At 48.3% G+C, this 22,318-nt stretch overlaps 1 protein-coding gene across 2 annotated transcripts in view; it reads right to left on the bottom strand.

Moving 5' to 3' along the window:
* The window catches only part of Lrfn2 (leucine rich repeat and fibronectin type III domain containing 2), a 162,202-nt gene that overhangs the window by 19,222 nt on the left and 120,662 nt on the right, over positions 1-22,318 (bottom strand). Inside the window, exons 2-3 of one of the 2 annotated variants that reach the window (XM_052745588.1) lie at positions 7,317-8,740; positions 7,175-7,217 (exon numbers count right to left, since the gene is read on the bottom strand). In XM_052745588.1, coding sequence (XP_052601548.1) covers positions 7,175-7,217; positions 7,317-8,716 — 1,443 coding nt within the window. In that variant the 5' untranslated portion in view covers positions 8,717-8,740. The remainder of the gene's footprint in view (positions 1-7,174; positions 7,218-7,316; positions 8,741-22,318) is intronic. The other variant, XM_052745587.1, reaches the window with a different exon arrangement.

The raw sequence follows: 22,318 nt of genomic DNA, 5'->3' as shown, positions 1-22,318 counted from the left end.
GACTGTTCCAACATCTCATCTGCTGACAGATGCTCCTGACAGCTCTTAGAGACAAGCGTTTGTGAATGTCACTTGGGCCAGTAATGACATGCAGGGCACTTGACTTTCCATGTCACACCAGAGATGAGGCTTAGCTGAAAGGGTTGTCACTCTTTTAGGGTGGGAAGGGTCTGTCCTTCCCTCCCTGTGTTCACTGCTCTTCCCTCTGGGGGGTCCCCATTAATGTGATTCTTTTCCTGAAAGGTCTGGCCCTGGTGATGAGAGATGTGACTGCCAGTCTTTCTCAGTCACATGGGAAGCAAGCCAGATACCACCTGAGGACTGAAGGAGCCCAGAGTGTCCCAGAGCCTGCCTGCAGGGCTTGGGTGTGCATTTGCAGGGAGAAATGCCTGGGGAATATCAAAGGCATCTGCTACCAAGAGAGTTTACATGACAGAAGTTTTCCTTGGTCACCTGGGATTAGCCTGGTCTTTGCATTAATTCTGGAATGTGGCCTAGAACCTCATGCATCAGATATTGATCACAACTACCTGGGGTTTGATGGAACCTTGGGGTGTCTTTGGGTACCTGTCAGTGACATGGGTCCATGTCAAGCTAGCCTCTCTGAGCCTCTACCGATGCTCACCGGCTCTGACCTCAGGCTCTGGAGCAGAGACACCTGGGAGGTCCTAACATCAGGCCACAGGGCCCTACCCGGCAAATGCAGGCAGCAGAAGCCATGCTGTCCTGCTCAAGAAGAGACACGGGTTGAGAAGACTGTCACTTTAGTCAGGAATCCCTACTCCTGCCTCTCCAGCATCCCTGGGAGGGACTTAGTTGGGTCTTCCTGGAGCTGCAGAAGCTCCCAGATCATGATGGCTGCTGCTAAGGCTGCCACAGGTTAGCTCCGAGGCCAGTTTTCCTTCTGTGGATCAGGTCTGGAATCTGCAGCCTGTATGAGTCAGGCTTAATAGTGACCATGGGTGGGGATGTGACTACAGATGCTGGAGGGAGGAAAAGCCAGCTCCTCCACAGTCTGAGAGGCCGTGAGTGTGCAGGGTAGTGCGCTGGGAGGATTTCACTCTTGTGATGGGCTAGTACCTACTCCTGTGGGGGGCGGGGTGGCATGCTTGTGCTCACACGTGTACCTGTGTATGTGTGCTCCCCTCTTCCACTCATACATTCTTTAAATAGATCAGAGGAGCTAGGATTTCTTTATAAGTCCTTTCATCTTCAGGGTCAATTTCACCTTATCTCACTGGAGCTTCTAGAATCTCATTTCTATGCTGGGCCATTCTGAATTGCACACAGTACAGCTGTGTTCTGACCAGCCCAACTGGCTCCATAGACTCACAGCCTCTCCTGACCTGAACAATGTCTCTCTGACACAGCCGAGAGCTATGGAATCTTCTAACACCCTGTCGTTACATGGCTGCGCTGTCCTTGTGAGCAACAACTTCAAGCCTGGGCAACAATTCCAAGCAAGCCCAGTTCTCCTCACCTTAGATTTGTGTGACTGTAATTATAATGTAGTCCTTGAAACAAATAAAAGGTCAAGACAGATGATAGGCAGATAGACGATGATAGATAATAGTAGGTAGGTAGACAATGATAGATGATAGGAAGGTTGGTAGATAGACAGATAATAACAGATGATATATGTTATCTTTTTCTAGATGGGTAGAAAGATGGTAGATGATAATAATGGACAGGTGTTTTTCTGGATGCTGTGCTATGGTGCTCCTCATTCATGCTTCTAGGCTAGTCCAGGTCTCCCTGACACTGATTTGTGTCTATTCTTGTTGAGACATGAACGCAGCAGAAAGTCACCATGTAACCCATTGCCATTTCTTCCTTCTCAGGGGAAAGATGAGCTTTTCAAAAAGTCCAATGTCTGTCTCTCTTAGGATCACTCTCTTACTGTGGACTCCTTCAGTACACCCACAGAGCCTAAGCATGTGAACTGGAGCCAGAAGCTAGGATTCAAATTGCAGCATATCATTACAGCTTCCTGTGATAATGAAGAAATGCTTGAAGTGATTAATGCTATAAAGAAAACAGTTTCCTGAGTTCGAGGTGTAGGTCCAAGACTGAATGGCCCTACTGCTTAGGACTTCCTCTGGTGGACCAGGTGACAGTGACAGGAAGCTGATGAAAGCAACTGGCTCACATCTTTTGCTAGATAGATGATAGATGATATAGATAGATAGATAGATAGATAGATAGATAGATAGATAGATAGATAGATAGATAGATAGATGTTAGAGATAGATAAATGATAGGTAGATAGGTAGATAGATAGACAGATAGATAGATAGATGTTAGAGATAGATGGATGATGGCTACATAGATAGGTAGATAGATAGATAGATAGATAGATTGATAGATGGATGGATGTTATAGATAGATAAATGTTAGATAGATGATATATAGATAGATGTTATAGACAGATCGATAGATAGATGTGATAGATAGATAGATAGATAGATAGATAGATAGATAGATAGATAGATAGATGTTAGAGATAGATAAATGATAGGTAGATAGGTAGATAGATAGACAGATAGATAGATAGATGTTAGAGATAGATGGATGATGGCTACATAGATAGGTAGATAGATAGATAGATAGATAGATAGATAGATAGATAGATAGATAGATAGATGTTAGAGATAGACAGACAGACAGAGAGAGATGACTGTGGTCATTTGAATAAGAATGTCCCCCATAGTCTCAGGCTTTTGAACACTTGGTCCCCAGTTACTGGCACTGTTTGGAGGTTTAGGAGGTGTGGCCTTGCTGAAGGAAGTGTGTGACTGGGAGCAGACTTAGAAAGATTAAATCTTTGAGCCACTTGTAATTCACTCTCTCTGCTTTATGCTTGTAGATAAGGGTGCTAACTCTCTGCTTCTGGCTCCTGATATATGCTTTCCCACCACTAACCCTTGGAATCACAATTCAAAACAAGCTCATTCTTCTACAAGTTGCTTTGGTTACAGCATTTTATCATAGCAACAAAAAAGTAACTAACATAATCATAGATGATAGATACATGATTGATAAATAGTAGGACAGATAGTGATAGATTAAGGGAGAGGAGAGACTAGGGTCCTTCAGTCCCTTCCAAGGGCATAACTCAATGACCCCATGACTTCTCTCAAGTCTCCACCTCTTAACGGTCCATAGGGCCTCCCAGTACTGCCATTCTGGAATACCTATCCAAACCTTTTTCTGACTGTGTGACCTTGGGGAATTTTGGTGATATTCTCTTGTCCCTTAATACCTGATATGTCCAAGAGGGTTAAATGAGATGGAGTCTGCAAAGCTGTTCCTCATGCCCACAGTGAGGCTGCAATAATGTTGGTGTTGGTGATTGTGCAAACTCTCCTCTGAGAGCACACCCTCCTTAGAACTTTCTACAAAGCTTTAGACATCTATCTTGTTACAGCTAAGACTAGATGGGATATCAAACTTCCTCTTCCACTTCCTCCCCCAGAACATCAGGGAATATAATGGTCTTGTTTTGGATTGCTAGTATTTTTGCTAGTATTAGCAATACTAACACTACCCTATATGCCCGGGCTGGTCAATACTACTTGGAGAGCTTTCTTTTTTTTTTTTTTTTTTTTTTTTTTTTTTTTTTTTTTTTTTTTTTTTTTTTGTGTGTGTGTGTGTGTGTGTGTGTGTGTGTGTGTGTGTAGGAGGTGGACATGTGTGTGTGTGAGGGCATATGTATGGAAGGATGGGCATATGTGTGTGTGGCATGTGCACTTGTGTACATGAACATAAACATGCATGTATGCATGCAAGTGAGGAGGCCAATGGTCAACATCAGATCTCTTTCTCAATTGTGCTCCACCTTATATTTTTGAGACAGTTTTCACTGAACCTGGAGCTCCTCAACTGTTTAGCCCATGCTCCAGGGATCACCCTAGCTCCAAACCCTAGTGCTGGGTTACAGGTATCAGTCATCATTCTTGACTTTTACATGAATTTTAGAGATCCAAACTCAGGTCCTTATTCTTGTAAAGGAAGCATTTTACTAACAGACCTGTCTCTTTAGACTCTATATGAAGCACTTTTCTTGTAGTATCTCATCTAGTCTTTGTGAACAGCATTAAGGAGTCTCCCTTAACCACTGCAGTTTTAATTTACTTTCTGATGCCTCCTTTTTAGTCTAGTTTCTTTTTAAATGTGTTTTCTTTTATTTGTTTTTGTGTTTTGATACAAGGACTCACTAAGTACCCTGGTGTGGTGGTTTGAATAGGAATGGCCTTCACAGGCTCATATATAAGTGCTTAGTCATTCACGAGTGGTCCTACTTGAGAAGGATTAGGAGGTGTGGCCTTTTTAGAGTAGGTGGGTCCTTGTTGGAGTAAGTGTGTCACTGGGGGTGCGCTTGAGGTTTCAAAAGCCCAAGCCACGTCCCGTCTCTCTTTCTGCTCTCTGCAAATCTGGTTGTAGAACTCTCAGCTACTTCTCCAGCACCATGTCTGCCTGTTCCCCACCATGATGATAACTGACTAAACCTCTGAAACTGTAAGGCAGCCCAAATTAAATGCTTTTTCTTATAAGAGTTGCCATGGTCATGGTGTTTCTTCACAGCAATAAAACACTGACTAAGACACTTAGGCTGGCCTAAGACTCAGTACAGAGAGCAGATTGGCCTTCCACTCTCAGAAAGCTGCTTGAATCTGCCTCCCCCGGCACTGGCATTAAAGGCCCACACAACCACACCTGGCTTGACACTTTTGACTTACTTTGACTCTTTAGATTCCCAGTCAGTCGAGAGAATAAATTTGAATTTCTCCTTGAGCAACAGCAGGAACTCTGCCCCAAGCCCTGGTGCCCTCCAGGTATTTATGAGACGCGGGGGAGGGTAGGAGATGACGTCTTTACAGTAGTGACGTGACCATGCTGCCACCTGTGTGCCCCCTCATCTCTGCACCCTCACAGCTCCTGGCCAGCCACACCGCTGGGGGCTGCTTGCTGTTGGGCTTTTTTTTTTTTTTTTTTATCAAAGTCAAAGCCATATGGCAAGTCCACAGTGAGGAAAATGCACTTATTTTTCAAAAGGTCAGCCTCACATGCTAAGAACGAAATGTAAATTAAAGCCAGGTCTGTGTTCCACCTCTGCAACTGACAAAGATAAAAAGACATTGCACACGCAGTATTGGGAGAGCTGTGATCAAGATTGCCATGTGCCACCTGCGAGAGAGGGGATAAATATTCAACTACAACAAGCAAGTGTTATAATTGACTTGTCAAACCAATAATTCAACCCTGAGGAGAATATGCTGAGAGAATCACTGGCATTTCACCAAATGTATTTTTATTTTGGTATAAAAAATATCCATCATAGTGTTACTTTTATTACTGAAAAATGAGAAGCCACCTAAAACTCCACTGATTGAAGGCTAACTGTTAAATCAACAGAGAAAATTTTAGTGCCATAGGAACTAAGCCAGCCAAGCCAGCTCAGGTCTCGGGTGGAAAGGATGAAGATGTAATAGTGGTGTAGATGGACCACTCACAGCATTCGGCTCTGCTGTAAAACAGGGCACTATCTAACGCCTTCCTGCTAGAGCGGCACTGTGGGAGAGCAAGGTAAATTAACTGCCCTCTGCACAACTTGACTCACCTACTTTTCTACAGAGATTGCATTTCATTTAGTAGAAATACCTCTCTCTCTCTCTCTCTCTCTCTCTCTCTCTCTCTCTCTCTCTCTCTCTCTGTCTCTCTCTCTCTCTCTCTCTCTGTCTCTCTCTCTCTCTCTCTGTAGGTAAGGGCATTCTCAGCTCTGTTGTGGTTTCCATTGTACAATGGCCCTTGGAACACACTGGCCTCTTCCTTACCAGCTCTGTTTCCATCCAGAAATTGGTCAACCTGGAGTCCTCAGTGATGGGACTCAGGTTTTAGGACTGTGGCCTCTAGAGTCATCTGCTGAGGCCTGTGGCTGCATTCCCAAACTAGTCATTCTGTGAGCACAAAGTCAAACAGGATTCCATAGGACACCACAGATCCCCCGAGCAATAAACCTCCATGTCACATGCCTCAATTTCATTGAAACTGAGGCCAGTATGGGAAAGCATTCCTCTGAGATCATCCATGCAGGTTCTGATGTCTGTCTATGGCTTGTGTGATATATGATTTCTTTTTGGTGCTGTTTGGTCTTTTAAGACAGAGTCTCCCTATAAAGCTTTGATTGGCCTGCAACTCATTATGTAGCCCAGGTTGGCCTACGACTTGTGATCTTCCTGCCTCTGCTTCCAGCTTGCTGAGGTTGCACCGATTTTATTCATTATTACATCAATATGGCTGGCTGAGCTATATAGTTCTATTGCCCTTGTATTGATAGCTTTTCTTTCTAGCAGGCCTGGGGATGACCCTTGACCTTCACAGCCACTTAACAAGGTCAGCATCATTGATACCTTTTCCATAAGAAGGCTGGTGTCTAGAGGGGTGCTGGAGAGGATCAGCCCCTATAAGGCCTGGAAGGACCTCATGAGCCAGTCTGGGGTCCAGAACTGGGCCAGCAAGGGAAAGCTCTTCTCTGTCTAGGGTTGCAAAGAAAAAAGGCAGACATCTCTGGAGGAAAGAGGCAGCCCAAGGCAGGACCCAAGCCAGAGGAAAAGAGAATTAGGGTAATAAGAAACTGAATACATGGGGCATTTATGGGGGGCATTTATGGGGGCCTTTGATTGAGCTAAGCCTGAAGCAGTTTCTTCTCAGTGATTTGAGGTAATACAGGATAGCTCCTCTACTCTCTCTCTCTCTCTCTCTCTCTCTCTCTCTCTCTCTCTCTCTCTCTCTCTCTCTCACACACACACACACACACACACACACACACACACACACACTCTCTCTCTCTCTCTCTCTAACTTACTTTGAATAAACTACTTGCTATCAACATCTTCTATCATCTTGGGCAGATTAGGCCCATCTTACAGTTGAGGAAACTGAGGCCGACCAGAAGTGAGAGCCAAGCCACCATCCTCAGCCCTTTCTGGTCTCATAGTTTTCTGCCATGGCTGCCAGGAGTCAGAGGTTCCTCATCCACCGGATTTCCCAATGGCTCCACTCTGGCTCTGATCTGGCAAGGAGCCATGTAACTACCACACCTGTGGCCCCTTCTGGGAGACAGTCCTTCCACATCCACCCCGACTCTTCAGTTATCCAGGTGGGAACCCCTTACCTGCAGCAGAGGCCCAGGTGACCCAGGATCCCCATAGGCACCTCTGGAGAGAAGGGAAACGGAGACAGCTGTACACAGTGTGTCCACCCCTGCCCCAACCACGCTCCTGTCCCACCTGACCGCACCGCAGTGACTGGCTCACCTGTAAATCAGTACCTCGTCGTCGGAGCAGTTGTACTGCAGCTGATACATCTTCACTCGGGGAGCTGACTTGCTGACAGACCACTTGACCAGGGCAGATGTGGTGGTTACGTCGGACACAAGAACAGCCCTCTCCGGGGCACTTTTGGGAGGCTCCCCACCCCCACTGCCTCCCCCTCCCCGGCTGGTCTTGCTGGAACCCGTGATGTCCGAAAGGCGAGACTTGGGAGGCGCCATCCGACTAGTGCTGTTGCTGAGGTGTGGGAGCTGGACAATGGAGACCTCCACTGAGGCCGTGGCCTCTCCTGCGGCGTTAGCTGCAATGCAGGTGAAGGCTCCGCTGTCCTGAGAGGTGGTGATAAGGATGTCCAGGGTGCCGTTGTCATATGCAGCAGTCCTGGAGGAGTTCCCCACCAGGCGGTCATCAGGGGCGACCCAGTGGATCAGGGGGCTAGGGTCCCCAATGGCCTTGCACTTGAGAGTGGCTGCTTGGCCCTCCAGAACCAGCAGCTTGTGTGTGTGCTGTGTGATGAGAGGTGGCTCACACACAAACTCCTCCTCACGAATATGCCAAAAATAGCGACCCTTGAGGCCTCCAGGGGACCCACAGGTCTCCAGGTCGTCATCCCTCTCCAGCCTGCGCAGCCAGAGAAGCTCACAATTGCAGTGCAGCGGGTTTCCCCCAAAACTGAAAGACAGGGGCGGGGCAAAGGGCGTGGCGGTCAGCAAGGAGGCCTGGGAGCGGGCAAAGATGGGGTCCGGGGGCAGCTTCTGCAGCCGATTGGATGTGAGGTCCAGGCGGGCCAGCTTCTGAAGGTCTGCAAAGGTGCCCTCGGCGATGTGGTCCAGCAGGTTGTGGTCCAGACTCAGTTGGTGGAGGTTGACCATGCGCCGTACAGAATCCCAGGGTAGTCCGTGGAGGTTGTTGTAGGACAGGTCCAGATCTTCTAACGTCAGCAGGAAGTCCTCAAAGGCATCATCAGCGATGCCACCCAGCTGGTTATTGTTCACGATAAGGTGCTGCAGGTTGACCAGGCCCCGGAGTGTGTCCTCCCCAAGGCTGGGCAGTCGGTTGCTGTCGAGGTGCAGGGATCGGAGACTCTCGAGATCCAGAAAGGAGAAGGGCTGGATGTGGCTGATTGTGTTCCTAGACAAGGTCAGATCCACCAGTCCTGTCATGTTGGCAAAGTCCTGGCGGCCAATGTGGATGATGAAGTTGCCACCCAGGCGCAGCTCCACCGTCCTCCGGTCAATGTCAGGGGGCACAAAGAGGAGCCCCTTGGAGGGACACAGGGTCCCCAGTGACTCAGACAGGTTCTGGCAGACGCAGTACTTGGGGCAGGCATCGACCACAGCAAACGCCATGCCAAAAGCCAGCAGCCCACCAAGCAGAGTCTCCATGGTCTGGTCACTCAACCTCGGCACCTGGGAGAAGGAACACAAGGTTAAGGTCAGCAGGTGATTTCCCTTACCAAGAGCTTCCTCCCTCCAAGGAATGACGCACTGCCTCAGGGAACAACAGAGACAGGCTGGGTCCAGACAAGCACTCATGTCTTTTCATTTAACTCTTCTAATGCATTTCTACTTTATCTTTTTCGCCTTAGCTGTTATCATCTCCTAAGGACTTGATTCTCTGTCTTTGTGTTTACAGATTGTTTCCTATATAACACATATCACATGAATTCCATGATAGCAGACCTTCCATCTGGTTTATGAACTGCTGTGTCCCAAATAATTCCCACAGTGCCCAGATACCTGGAACATCCTACTTCCTCAGTTGGGATTTGTTAGTTGGTGGGTGGACAGATGTGCAAGTGGACAGACGGAGGGACGATAGTTGGATGAGTGACTGGCTGAATGGATAGATTTGGTATTGGTATGTCTATAGATGAAGGGATGTGTGAGTGGATGGAGGGAAGGATGGATGGGTAAATGGGTAGGAGGGTGGATGGATGGGTGGCCAGGTGGATAGATGGGTGGATGGGTTAGTGGATGAATGAGTGGATAGATGGAGAGATGGATGGGTAGATGGGAAGGTGCATAGGTGGGTGTATGGGTAGGTGGTTAGGTAGATGGGAGGATGTAAGGATGGATGGGATGAATGGGTAAATATACAGATGAATTTCACAAATGTGTGGATGGAGAGATGGATGGATAATACCATGTCAGTGGTTCAACCAATAACCTTTGTGTTTGAAGTACATGCTGTAGTTATCTGGTGAAGTACAGTGTTAATCCCTTAGTTAGTTCAGGGAAAGCATAAAAGTGGACTAGCATTCCTAAAGGAGAAGGATGTAGTCAGGAAGAAAGTTGACCCTGGGACAAGCCACTTAGATACCAGCTCTTGCGTTTAGGGAAGAGAAGGTGGTAAAGGAACATGCTTCTGAGGACTGGACAGGTGCTAGGTCCTCTCTCTGGACTCTGCCCACCCACAGTAGTCCATGGGCTTCAGGGGCATGTGTTACAAGGGAAGGATTGCCTGTGTGCAAGGTGGGAACTCCCTCACAGCCTACCAGAATCCCTGTTCAAAAGTTACCTTCTTGTTGAGGCTTCTCCTGATACCCTATTCCCATGACACCCTGACATACACACACACACACACACACACACACACACACACACACACACACACACACACACACACACACACCTCTTGCCAGCTGGGTATGCTCTCTCACCTCAGGGTGCTCAGAGCCTCACTCACTGTCCAGCACTTAGTAGGCCTTAGTAGGCATTTTTCTTGGATTGACATGTAGAGTAGAAAAAATGAATTTGTTGGAGTTTTTACCCCTCCCAATTCTACAGTTTTCACCCTATTCCATGCAATAACAATTATGTACCTTTTTTGTGTAATGTTAAACCCAAGCCATTGGGTTGGACTGTGAGAAAATCCTGTGTGCTGCTTGCACAGCTTCCTAAAGACCAGCATTTCTCAAATTGGCTTCTCTGAGTACTAATTAGGTTCCACAAAAGTGGCTTCAGAGGCCAATAAGCTGGGATGCGCTGCCCCCTTGCTTGCTCGAGTGAACGTTCTGTGCATGTTAACAAGTTCAGGAGAACTGAGATAGTCTGCGGTAGGGAAGACACTGGGTTGAGGATTAATTTGGTGCTGATTTTGGGTTTTTCTTTTGTTTGCTTTGTGCATGTGTGCGCACTCGTGTGTCTTCAGGTGCCCGGGTATGTGTGTGGAGGCTGGAGGTTGACAATGCATGTCCTCCTCATTTGCTCTCCACCGTAGTTTTTAAAACAGTGTCTCTCACTGAACCTGGAGCTTACCGACTAGGCTAGCCAGTGAGCTTCATCTCCATCTGTCTTCACCTCCCCGGAGCTGAGATTATAAGTAACATTTGCCTGGATTTCACATGGGTGCTGGGGATCTGAATGTAGTCCTTCTTACTCATATAGTAAGCACTTTATCAGCTGAGCCACTGCCCAACCCTATTCTTGTTTTTGAGCAAGTTATTAATATTTAAAGGAAGTAGAATTCCATAGGTCTCAATTTGAGTACCACAGATACGGAGAAAGCACCCAGCAGGTGGTATATGTATATATAATTTGATGGTTTGAATGAGATGTCCCCCACAGTCTTAGGCATTTGAACACTTAGTCCCCAATTGATGATATTGTCTGAGTGGTATAGGAGGTTTGGTCTTTTTTGTTTGTTTGTTTGTTTTTGTTTGTTTTGAGACAGAGTTTGGAGCCTGTCCTGGAACTCACTATGTATCCCAGGCTGGCCTCGAACTCACAGAGTTCTGCCTGCCTCTGCCTCCTGAGTGCTGGGATTAAAGGTGTGCGCCACCACCGCCCAGCTTGGAGGTGTGGTCTTCTTGGAAGAAGTATATCACCTGAGGCAGGCTTTGAGTTTAAAGAGTCTCATCATTTGGAGTTCACTGTTTGCTTTGTGTTTATGGCTCAAGACATGAGTCCTCAGCTTCCTGCTTCTGTGGTCATGCTGCACCCTGCCACCAAGGAAGGATTCCTAACCCTCTGGAACTATAAGCTCAAATAAACTCTTTCTTCTATGTGTTGCCTTGCTCATGGTATTTTCTCACAGCACCAGAGGAGTGACTAGTATGTACTATACACACGTACCATACATATAAAAGCCTCGTCTAACCATATGTTTGGTTATACAGATTTCAATTCTATTTATGGTGCCTCTTGGTGCCTCTTTAAGGGCGATCCTCCCTTGAGACCCTTCAAGGACCAGCTGCTTTCCAACATTTCACCTGTAGATGGCGTTGTGCTGAGAACAGCTATGTCCAACAGAAACTCAGTATGAGCCAAATGTAATTTTAGACTTTCCAGTAATAATCTCTTCTCTAAAATCAGAGAAAGTTCATTTTAGTAGCATATTGCATTTCACCCACAATATCATTTCAATGTCATCAGTGCCATTATTGACGAGATGTCGAGTATTCTTTTATTGTACGAAGACTTTGAAATCTGGTGTGTATTTCACACTTACCAGCACATCCCAAATGATCCTCCTCCATATTAGGGTTCCCTTAATGATCAAGCCTGTGAACTACTGCTGTCTGCTGTCTGTTTTGTAAACAAAATTTTATTAACACATGGCCCACTCATTCCTTTGCATCTTGCTTAGACCATCTTCCTTAACCGTGTGGCAGAGGTGAGTGACGGAAGAACACAGGCCCAGCAAAAAGCCAACAGGGCTTTACTTCTTTTCACTTTCCTCATTGCCTGTCAAATCTGCCACATATCTAATTCCTTACAGTGCTGCTCCAGGCCCCTCAGGAGCAGCTGCAGGCCAGCCAGTAACTATCATCACCAAACTCCTCCCAGAGGCAGAGCAGTCCCCTGGCCCAGTCCCACCAGGTGTCTCCATCTCTGGCTGTCAATCACAGGAGGACTCTACCTTTCTCTGTGCTCAGAGGAGATCTGGTCTTCCAGGTCCACACTGGGCAGTGCCTAGTCAAGGGTGCAGGAAATCTTCACCAACCGCTTTTGTCAGGAAACCTGGAGCCAGTCCCAAGGCTGTCTACCTACTTACTTCTCAGGCAGCATCTTCTGCTCGGCCCTCCACATCGCTCTCAGTCAGCCCTGCCAGACCTCAGTGCAGCGTGGATAGTGGTCTGCCTACAGTGTGGATCCCTTCGTCTGTGACCTTTGTCACCTGTTACTACACAGCTGAGGTAGTAAAGAAAGCAGGGAAGGCGGGAGACACACCCGGAAGCCAGCCGGAGAAGCCCAGACGCCATTGCTTGAGACAGTGTCATCCTACCAAATGATGTTAAGCAAACCACAATTTAAAAAATAAGTTTGTTGAGGATTAGCAAATGTCTAATGAATTCAAATGGGTGACATAATAGAGCTGGGTAAATATATTTTAAATAATCAGCATGGAGGATTGCTGACAGACAAGTGACTATTGAATCTTAATTAAAATTGTATTCTGAGAATTGTCACTTAGCCCATTACTCTAGCAAACAAAAGGCTGCTTCACCCCCAGTTTTGAAGAGGGGGTGTCTGAAGAAATGGATAAATCTGCCTGAATCAGGCAGAGGAGATGGGGAGGTGCTTCCCCTTTGAGTCAGGAATTTGAACAAAGGCTGGGAAAAGAGACTAACCTAGGTGCCTTCAAGCATTTCTGAGTGGTGTGGGTGGCAGAGGGGAATAGAGACAGGAGATCTGGGCTTGCCCAGGGAAGGAGAGCCATGGAAAGCTGCTGATGGGCATGGCTGAAGGACTGTTGGTGAGCTGAGAGCAGAAGCTATGGAAGGATCTCTGCTATCAAATGTCACAATCAGCCTGCAGAGGAGTCGGCGATGGGCAGAGAAGGCAGGGCTGCCCATGAGGAGCGTCTGTGAGCCAGCACTGGAGGAGAGGATGGCGGAGAGACAGAATTGAAAGAGTAAGACAAGGTTCTTTGAATCTATAGTGCCTTAAAGTTAGCTTAGACTTGGGCATCCATCTAGTGTGGGAATGGTACCCGCTCCTTCCGCCATTGGATATCTTCATGTGGTACAATTCTGTAAGGTAACAGCTCGCAACTGTAAGGTACCCTTGCGCAGTGAGAAAAAGATGCTCCCACAGGGTTTTTGCAGAGCACCCTAACAGAGCAACCTTGCACAGTGAGTGACCTGCTCCACCATGCCTTGTGGCCTTGTGGCTCTGTGCACTGGTACCCGCATTTAAGCTACTGGGCAATGAGATTCAAAGCAGTTGGACCCAACTGAACACTCTTCTCCACTGTGGAAAGAATTGCCACTTACTCAGGATTGCCTGGCTCCAGGCCATACTCCAAGCAAAGGAGCCCCCCCACCAAGGCATCCATGTGCCTGGGTATACCCAGAACTGGCAGCCTCTACTATGGATCGCTTAGGAACCGGAGATAACCCAGCTGTTCCACTACATTTGAGCACTGCGTTTTCTGCTCGGAGAGAAACTCGAAAGGAAGGCTGGGGCTCTCGGAAACAGAGACTCCCTGGCTCTGAAAGGCCCACTTGTCAGACCCTGGGGGCTGTGACCATGTACACATATGCATGTACATGTGCACATTTTGTACACACAAACATGCACATATACATGAACACACAGAAATATACTGGCAATAAATACAGAATTATTAAACTAGGCTGCTAGTTTATTATCAGTGCCCCTAGAGATATTTTTTAATTTTATTTTTATTATTTTTTAGTGTGTGTGTGAGTGTGTGTGTATGTGTGTGTGTGGGTGTGTGAGTGTGTGCATGTGTGTGTGTGTGTGTGTGTGTGTGTGTAGTATAAGTGGATATAGGCACAAGGGTGCAGATACCCTGAAGTTGGAGTTACAGGTGATTGTGGGCTGTGGGATGTAACTGCTAGGAACAGAATTCAGGATTCTACGGAAGAGCAGTAACTGCTCTTAAATGCTGAGCCACCTCTTCAGCTCCTGCAGATGGGATTTTTATACGTAAAACAATGGGTGTGTGTGTGTGTGTATGTGTGTGTAATGGGGAGTGGAGAGCAGTGGATGTGGGGGCAGAGGAGGATCTTCCTCTGCTTCTTCATTCCTCCTGAGACCCAGACACTCCCCACCCGAGACCCTCCTTTCTTTGCAACTCCCCCCCCTCAGCCTCTCTGTCTGAACTACCACGAGCTGCTTCCAACAGAAGAGGCAACATTTAGCAGATGGCTGGCTAGATATATGTGCGGTCTCTCCGCCCTGATTTCCATTTAAAAGATATCTTAGCAACCAGCCTGAACCCCCACCCACCCCTGAAGCCTGTAAATCAATTGAGATGCTTTGTCTCCTGCTTCCGGTAAAAAGGAATAAACCCCTCCAGGGTGCTCCAGGGTAGGAGGGTGGAGGGGCAGGGACCTGCCACCTGTAGTGAGGCAGCAACTTGTGCCTCCTTTCCGCTAGATGTCCCTGTTCAGGTTCCACTGTGCCCAGCAGGTCACCCTGCTCACTCACAGGAGTCCAGTAGTGGGGAGAAGAAACCGACTTCCTTCCAGCTGAGTTGGGAAGACTAGTTAGAAGCTAGAGACTTGGCATCCATTTCAGGGTAGGAAGAATGAGTTGGACCTGGGAACCTTTCCCCAAGCAATCTTCCTGGACCTGCTCACTCAATAGGGACCCTTCTGTGACCCTCCCAACAAGAATTGAAGATGTTCTCATCAGACATTGTGACCTTTCTCCTGCTATCAGATTATTGAGACAATGGACGCTAAAAAATTTCCATTTCACCGGGTGGTGGTGTCGCATGCCTTTAATCCGAGCACTTGGGAGGCCAGCCTGGTCTACAAAGTGAGTTCCAGGACACCCAGAGAGCTGTTACACAGAGAAACCCTGCCTTGAAAAACCATCCAAAACAAAACAAAACCCCCAGGAAGTTGCCATTTCCAGGGAGTCCCCAGAAAGGCTGAGGTGAGGTGAGCGCAGGGGGGGCTCACCCTGAAGAAGAGATTTCTCAGTTCTGACAATTATCTGGAGAGGCTGCAGCTGAGACCTGATTGGAGGACAGCCTTGACTAGGACTCCTCACCTCCGCATTCCTCTGTATGCTAGTTACAGACAGACACCAGGACCTGGGAGATGGATTTGGGGATGGAGGTCACTGAACCAACTCCTTGCTCTCTTCCCAATGTGGCCGCACTGACTAGGGGATGGAGATCACTCCATGGCTTTGCTCTCTTCCCAATGTGGCCGCACTGACTAGATCTCCTTTCTTTACTTTTCTCTCTGACTTATCTCTTTAATTGTCCTGTTGGGGACAGGTGGATGAGTGAAGAAAGCCAGGGTCCAGACTCAGACCCTGAATAACTCTGTGACACTTCCAACAGAAGGGAACAAGGTTGGTGAGTGTGTGTTAGGGAAGGAGAGAGTTACCTGCCTGCGTGGGAAGCCCAGACTTTGACATTGGATGCTGGAGTTGTAGTATGTCACATCACAGGAGGAAGGGAAAGGAAGAAGGAAGAAGAGGAGGAGGAAGAGGAGGAGAGGAGAGAGAACATATGAATGTCCCTAGGAAAGGCTTGCAATCCCTAGAGGTTCTTCTCTTGGTAGTTGCAGAAAGACATGGGATGGATACCAACAGTATTCCCTATGCTGTCCCCACACAAAGCCACAGGGACAGGATCCACCTTCTGAACAACAGTGAAGAGAGAAAGTGATGCCTCTTTCTTCTAAGGGCAGCAGGAGCCCGTCTGGGGCCTTTGAAAGGCTCCTGTGTAAGACAAGCAGTTCTTACTGGAAGTTAGCTGTTAGGTCCGAGACGCTTCCTCTTTGGAAGACCATATTACTTATGCCTCTGTGTTAACACGTCCGTGATAGCCTTTCCTGTGTAATTATGTTTGCCTGCCTGTCACTCCCATTCACCTGGGGACCTTGGCAAGAACTGTATTTCTTTCAGCTCCGAGTCCATGGTCCTGAAGAGGAACCTAGGCTGAGTGAATTAATGAATGAGTGACTGTGTGAATGAAGGAATTGTGCTCTAGCAGGAAGATTCATAGTCCTCGGCACCTCTGACAGCCTGCACCCTCTCATTTGATACAAGACTGAGCTTGTTCCTGTGGGGCCGGCCATGAACACTAGGGAATGAATCCCCCAGAGACTGTCTCCGACAAAAGCTACGGGGCCTTAGCTTCCTCATCCCTCAGATGAGACAACCCTGAGGCATATTCTACACCCCCAGGAGTACCCAGGAAGCATGAGCCTCAGTTTCCTTTCACTGCAACCTGTTCCTTAATTCAGCCTCTGGCTGCCTCCTCTCGTCTCATTTCCCGCTGCTCTTCTCATGTTTCCCAAATTTCCTACCACAATGAACCTCTTACAGTGAAGTCCTTCCTCCAAACCGTTGCTGCATGTCTGAAGACTTCAGGCCACAGGCAAGCTTCATAATGATAACTGGTGTTATGTCATACACACTTCCAACAGGCTAGACCCTGGTGTCAATGTGAGATACAGGGATTTTTTTCTTCTTTTTTGATACATGAAAACCATTAACTGTATCAATGACTAATAAATACCAGAAAGGTATGAGGTGGGGGAACTTCAGCCCCCACACAAAACAGAGGTGGTGATAGTTGGGCTGGAAGGAACTGGGGATGTAGTGTGATTGGTAAAGTGCTTGCCTCGTGTACACAAAGCCCTGAGGTCCATACCCAGCACAGCATGAACTAGGCCTGGCAGTGCACATCTGTAATTCCAACACTAAGAAAGTGGAGGCAGAAAGATCCCTTTTGAGTCATCTTCAAATATATAATGAGTTTAAGGCTAACCTGGGCTACATGAGACCTTGTCTCAGAAAATGAACAACAGCAACAACAAATCAGTAGAAACATCTGCCCCAGCCCCTGACCGGGTCTAGGAAGCGGTGGAGACACCCAGATCCCCATGTGAATAAATGTCTCGGGGTTAGTGGAGGGAGGCCCCCACATGGTGGGGTCTGAAAATGATGAAGAACAAGGAGGTTGGAATGTGAATGGAGGTGGGGTGGGGGCTGGGGATGTGAGGAGGCTGATGTGTGATGTGTGACAGCCTGCGTGTGTGACTGAGCAAGCTCCCGAGGGTGTGTGAGGGGGTGTCTCTTGAATGGAGGTGAGTGAGCAAGTGAACAGGTGGGTTCCTCTGACGGTGCTGTGTGGGCGAAGGAAGCTTTACACACATCCCTACACACATCCCGGGTTGGGGGGAGGCTGTGGAGAAGGGGTAGGGAGCAGAGTTAGCTTGCTTGCCTTGGATGGAGACAAATGCCAGGGTGTATGCTGTCACCTTCAAATGCATTAATCTCCATATAGTTTATGATCTGTCCTTGTTGGGGACACAGGAGGTCCAAGGCTGGCGGCTCTCTGAATCAGTCTCGGCCCCCACCTTCCCTCCTCCCACCCGTGGGCTCCCACCCGCACTCAGAGGTGGAGACTCTCAGGTCATACAGCGAGACAGGAGTTCTGATTCTGTCCTGACTCTGAAGATTCTCCCTCCAACATCCCCTGCACCGACTGTCTTTCCCTGACGTCTCCAGGCAGCAGGGAGCTGTAGGCAGCTGAGGGGACCGTTCCCTTCCCACCTCAGAGAGCAAAGGTGGGGAATGTGGACACATGGGCTCTCATTTCCCATCACAAGGGCCCTCCCCCTCACTGAAGGTCTTCTCAGCAGACCCAAACCCCAGGGTCCAGCCCTTGCCTTCTCCAAACGTCAGCCCCCTTGTCTACCTTTGTCTCAAAGATGGTGTCAGCCCCACTGACTGTTCAGTGACCTCCTAGTGCCCCCAGGCCTTCCCCGAGTACCCCCCTCAACGGGGAGCTTCCAGACTGGTCCATGTCCACTCCACGACTGAGCTAATGGAGGAAGCAGTGGGGTGGGTAATTGAAAGCAGAAAATAATCCAAAACTCATTTCTATTTGGCTGGGGAATGTTCTGTCTATGATTTAGGCTCCTCATTATGTTTGGCTCAGGCAAAATTAAAATGAGCTGTTCTTATTTAAGCCACCCAGGCTACAGGGTAGGCATGGACTGGATGGCCTCAAAGTTCACTGTGGCTACAGAGCATAATTATTCCTTAGCATCTGAGCCAGAGATCATACTTGAAGGTCACTTGAGAGAGGGATTGCGTTTCTCTCAGCAGACTTGGGATCATTGAAGACTAGGCTGTGTCCTCCTCAAATTGGGTCTCTCTAAGGATAGTAGTATTTGTGTCCCTCAACTCAGGATCCTCTGAGCACATGTGTGTCTTCCTGAGACTGGGATTCCCTGGAAGAGGCTGTGTCTCCCTCCACATCAGTTACTTTTCTATTGCTGGCAACTTAAAGAAAGGGGGGTTACAGCTCACCGTGGCTGAACTGAGGCATGACAGCAGGAACAGCTGAGAACTCACCTCTTGAACCACAAGCAAGAAGCCGAGAGAATGCACTCAGTACGGCAAAACGCTTTTGAAACCTCAAAGCCCGCCCCCCAGTGACAAACTTCCTCTAACAAGGCCACACTTCCTAATCCTCCCCAAATAGCCACCCACTTGGGACCAAACGCCTGAGCCTTATGGGAGATATCTCATTCCAACCACCACACCCCAGCTATGGCTCCCTGAGGACAGGGATGCATCTACTTTTTATATCCCAATTATCAATCTTAAAAGAATAATGTCTCCTAGCTCTGAAGCTAATATTCTTCATGCCAGGGTTCCTGGTGAGGCCTAGACACTTCCTGTGGCTGCATACTGGCCTCATCAGGAGCACAGAGCGTGCTGATCACTCAAAAGCTCGCGATGCTGTGGACGGTGTCACATTACACACACGGGCCAGTGGTACCATCTCACTCTGTTATTATGTGTTTGGTGTGATATCAAGCACAGTGTATTCAATCTTGGCTCCTAATAACACAATTGCTAAAACAAAAACTTAGAAAGTCAAAAGAGCTTCTTGATGGGTCTTATCTGTAAGTTTCATCACCACCTTCAGTGGTGAAGGTGCCGCTGCATTGGGGCATCAGGGACAAGTAAGTCCACATTCCTCCTCCACAGTCTATGCGAGGGGGGACTTGAGACATCAGTCTATCCTGCTGCTCAACCTGGACTTGTGGGACACCCAGACCAACAAAAGCAAGACAATTTTTCAGTGGGGACCACCTGACAAATTCCCTCTGCAGGTATAAGTCACAGAAATCCATATTAGGGATTCCTGTCCACGGAGTCCCACAGCAGGCTGCCCTATCTCCCCTGCCCTGGCCAGCTCTGGGGTGTTTCGAGGCATCCAGTAGAGGGCGTCATATCCAGGGCCTTCAAGGACCAAGGGGTGCCCGGCCATTATGCCATCTCCACCTGCTATGAGCTTAGGCATTGCTACCCAAAGACCGGGTATGTCATGACCCTCCTCGTCCTTGCTTCCGCTTTATGAAAGACCACTGGCAGCCGGAGAGGTGGCTCGTTCAGTAAAGTGATTGCCAGGCAAGCATGAGGTCCTGAATTCAGATCATCAGCACCCAGGTAAAAGCCAGGTTACATGTCTACAACCCCTGCAGTGCAGGTAGAGACAGAAAATCCCTCAAGCTCACTCGAAAGCCAGCCTACCTGAATCAATGAGCTTTAGGTTCAGTGAGAGACACTGTCTCAAAAAAATATTAATGGAGATGGACTGGAGATAGGGCTTAGCAGTTAAGAGCACTTGCTGCTTTTCCGCAGGAACCTGGTTCAATTCTGAGCACTGTCACAGCAGCGCACAACTGCCTGTAACTCCAGTTCCAAGGGATCTGACACCCTCTGTGGGCCTGTCAGGACAGGGAGGACCCTGGAGATAGCAAAGGACAGAATCAAAAGGAAGCTCCAGGAAGGGATTGTTGACCAGGGGCAAGCAGGTCTAGAGGAAGCAAAAAGGTACAGCATCCAGGATCTGGCACCGGAGGGGAGCCTCCTCACCCTGTCACTGCTAGACAGAGGGACAAAGCAGACCCCAGCCAGGGTAGGGTTGAACGAACAGCTTCCCAGCAAGTGGACAGACATAACCCCTGGAGGCCTGTCCGTAGGGAGGGGGACAGCCAATGGAGTGACTTCCTTCAGATGCCTCTCAGTGGCCAAAGCTCACCAGAAGTCAGAGATCAGGGAGACCACACAGCTGTCCATGAGGTGCACAGGACATGGTGAACAGGGGTACAGAGATTATTTGGAGAAATAAGCAAAAGCCAGCCAAGAGGAAGGACCCCTCTTCTCTGCCACTTTCCCAAGGAGTCCTGGACCACAAACCACCTGGAAGTGTAAGAAAAACGGAGGGGGAGGTGAAAAAAAGGAGAGAAAGGAGATTAATCCACTGGAAACAAGGAACCCCACGGACTAAAGGGCAGTAAATATGAATTCAATTTGGTTTTGCCATTTACAGTATCCAGCTTTCTACGGCTCTGACAGGCCGATCAGATAAAAGGCACCGTGGCCGCCACAACGGCACATTTAAATTTTTATTGCAAACACCAGGCTCCATTACCCAAGGTTTGCTCTCTGCATTCCTAATCATTTCCGTCTTCCTGTTGGGGTGGACTGGTCTCTTGCCTGATGGACAGCAGGGGAGCACGGCCAGTTCTGTGAGTCCCCAGAGGCTCTGTCCTGACCCCGCCTTAGGCTTAGAGAGAGATGATGGGCTGTCTCCTGCTCCAGCCTGGTCTACATGTTTTTATTTGAAAATGTAATTATACATGCCAGGGTGGTGTGCATACCACAGTGAGTGTGTGAGAGCTGACTCTCTCCTACCATCTTCTACCATGGGTCCTGGGCATGGGCCTCAGCTCTTCCTCAGGTTTGCCCAGCAAGGGCTCTTACCCACAGAGCCATCTCGCCCCAGCTCGGTCTGAGCAGGGCCTCTCCATTTCCTCCATCTCCATCTTTATATTTTTTCATCCTTTTTCCTTTGACTTCCTCCCTGGAGACTCTGTGGATCGCCCTGCAGTAGCCCCTCCTTCCTCGCTGAGACAGTAGCCTGCCCTCAGCAGAGGCATGGATTCACTCGGTCAGGTTTCTGTGGAACATCTGCTCAGGTCGGCATATGGGACAGGGGGACAGGTCCTCTTCTCAGGATACCTTTCTCTTATGGATGGTGTTCTGATGGCAGATGATATCCAGGACCTTCCAGAAGGAAGGGTACCAGACCATTATGCCATCTATGCATATAGGCAAACACAACCCCAAAGACAAGATGCGCCATGACACCTCATCCTTGAATCACTTTTACAAACAAAACAGAAACCCCCACTGGTAGCTGGGAGAGGGCTAAGTCCGTAGAGTGACCACCATGAAAGCATGAGGACCTGAGTTCAGATCTCCAGAACCCATGTAGTGGGATGGGACTCTGTCCTCTTCTTTGGAGAGCTTGCAAATCCACACACGGACAACTACACTCCAGGGAAGAGAGAAGCTACGAGTGTTGTGTTAGCACTTTACACCCGGTCTCCCACTCAAACCACCTAATAATTCAATACTGTCTGCCCATTTCACAGGAGAAACAGAGGCTCAGGAAACTGATAATTGTGCCCAATGACTTAGAACAGAGGCAGAACTGAAATTTCAAACCCGATGTATCCCACCCAATCACACACAGCGTTACTCTCGAGACAGAGAGAAAAGAAAGTCACACCGTGGGGGGGGGGGGGGGGGCTCTGGAGACACCTGCCCAGCAGCTAGGACAAGGGAACACACTTCCTGGAAGAGGTAGCACTGTCACTTGTCACTTGAATGACAGGTGGCGGGATTCTAGAAGCTAGGGGGAATAGTCAAAGAGAATATTTTAGATGGTAGAACAAAGATACCAAGTATATTGGTTGGAGAGAGCTAGACATTACAGATGCTGTTTATTTGATTTTTTTGAGACAGGGACTCACAATGTAGGCTGATTTGGAACTCTATGCAGATCAGGCTGGCCTCAGTTCCAAGAGATCTGCCTGCCTCTGCCTCCTGAGTGCAGGGCTTACAGATGCCTTTTCAAGGAAGCCCCAAGCCCAGCCCCTGAGAGGCCAAGGATGCCCCTGAACTTGGACCCCACCTTTCCTCTTTTCTAGCTATGGGACCCTGGCTGTCTTGTTCAAC

Source organism: Peromyscus californicus, unplaced genomic scaffold (genome assembly GCF_007827085.1).
Source record: "Peromyscus californicus insignis strain IS unplaced genomic scaffold, ASM782708v3 Scaffold_19__1_contigs__length_69161282, whole genome shotgun sequence".
Taxonomy (NCBI): domain Eukaryota; kingdom Metazoa; phylum Chordata; class Mammalia; order Rodentia; family Cricetidae; genus Peromyscus; species Peromyscus californicus.
The sequence above is the reverse complement of the archived record's forward strand: the minus strand, read 5'-3'. Positions and strand labels throughout refer to the sequence as shown.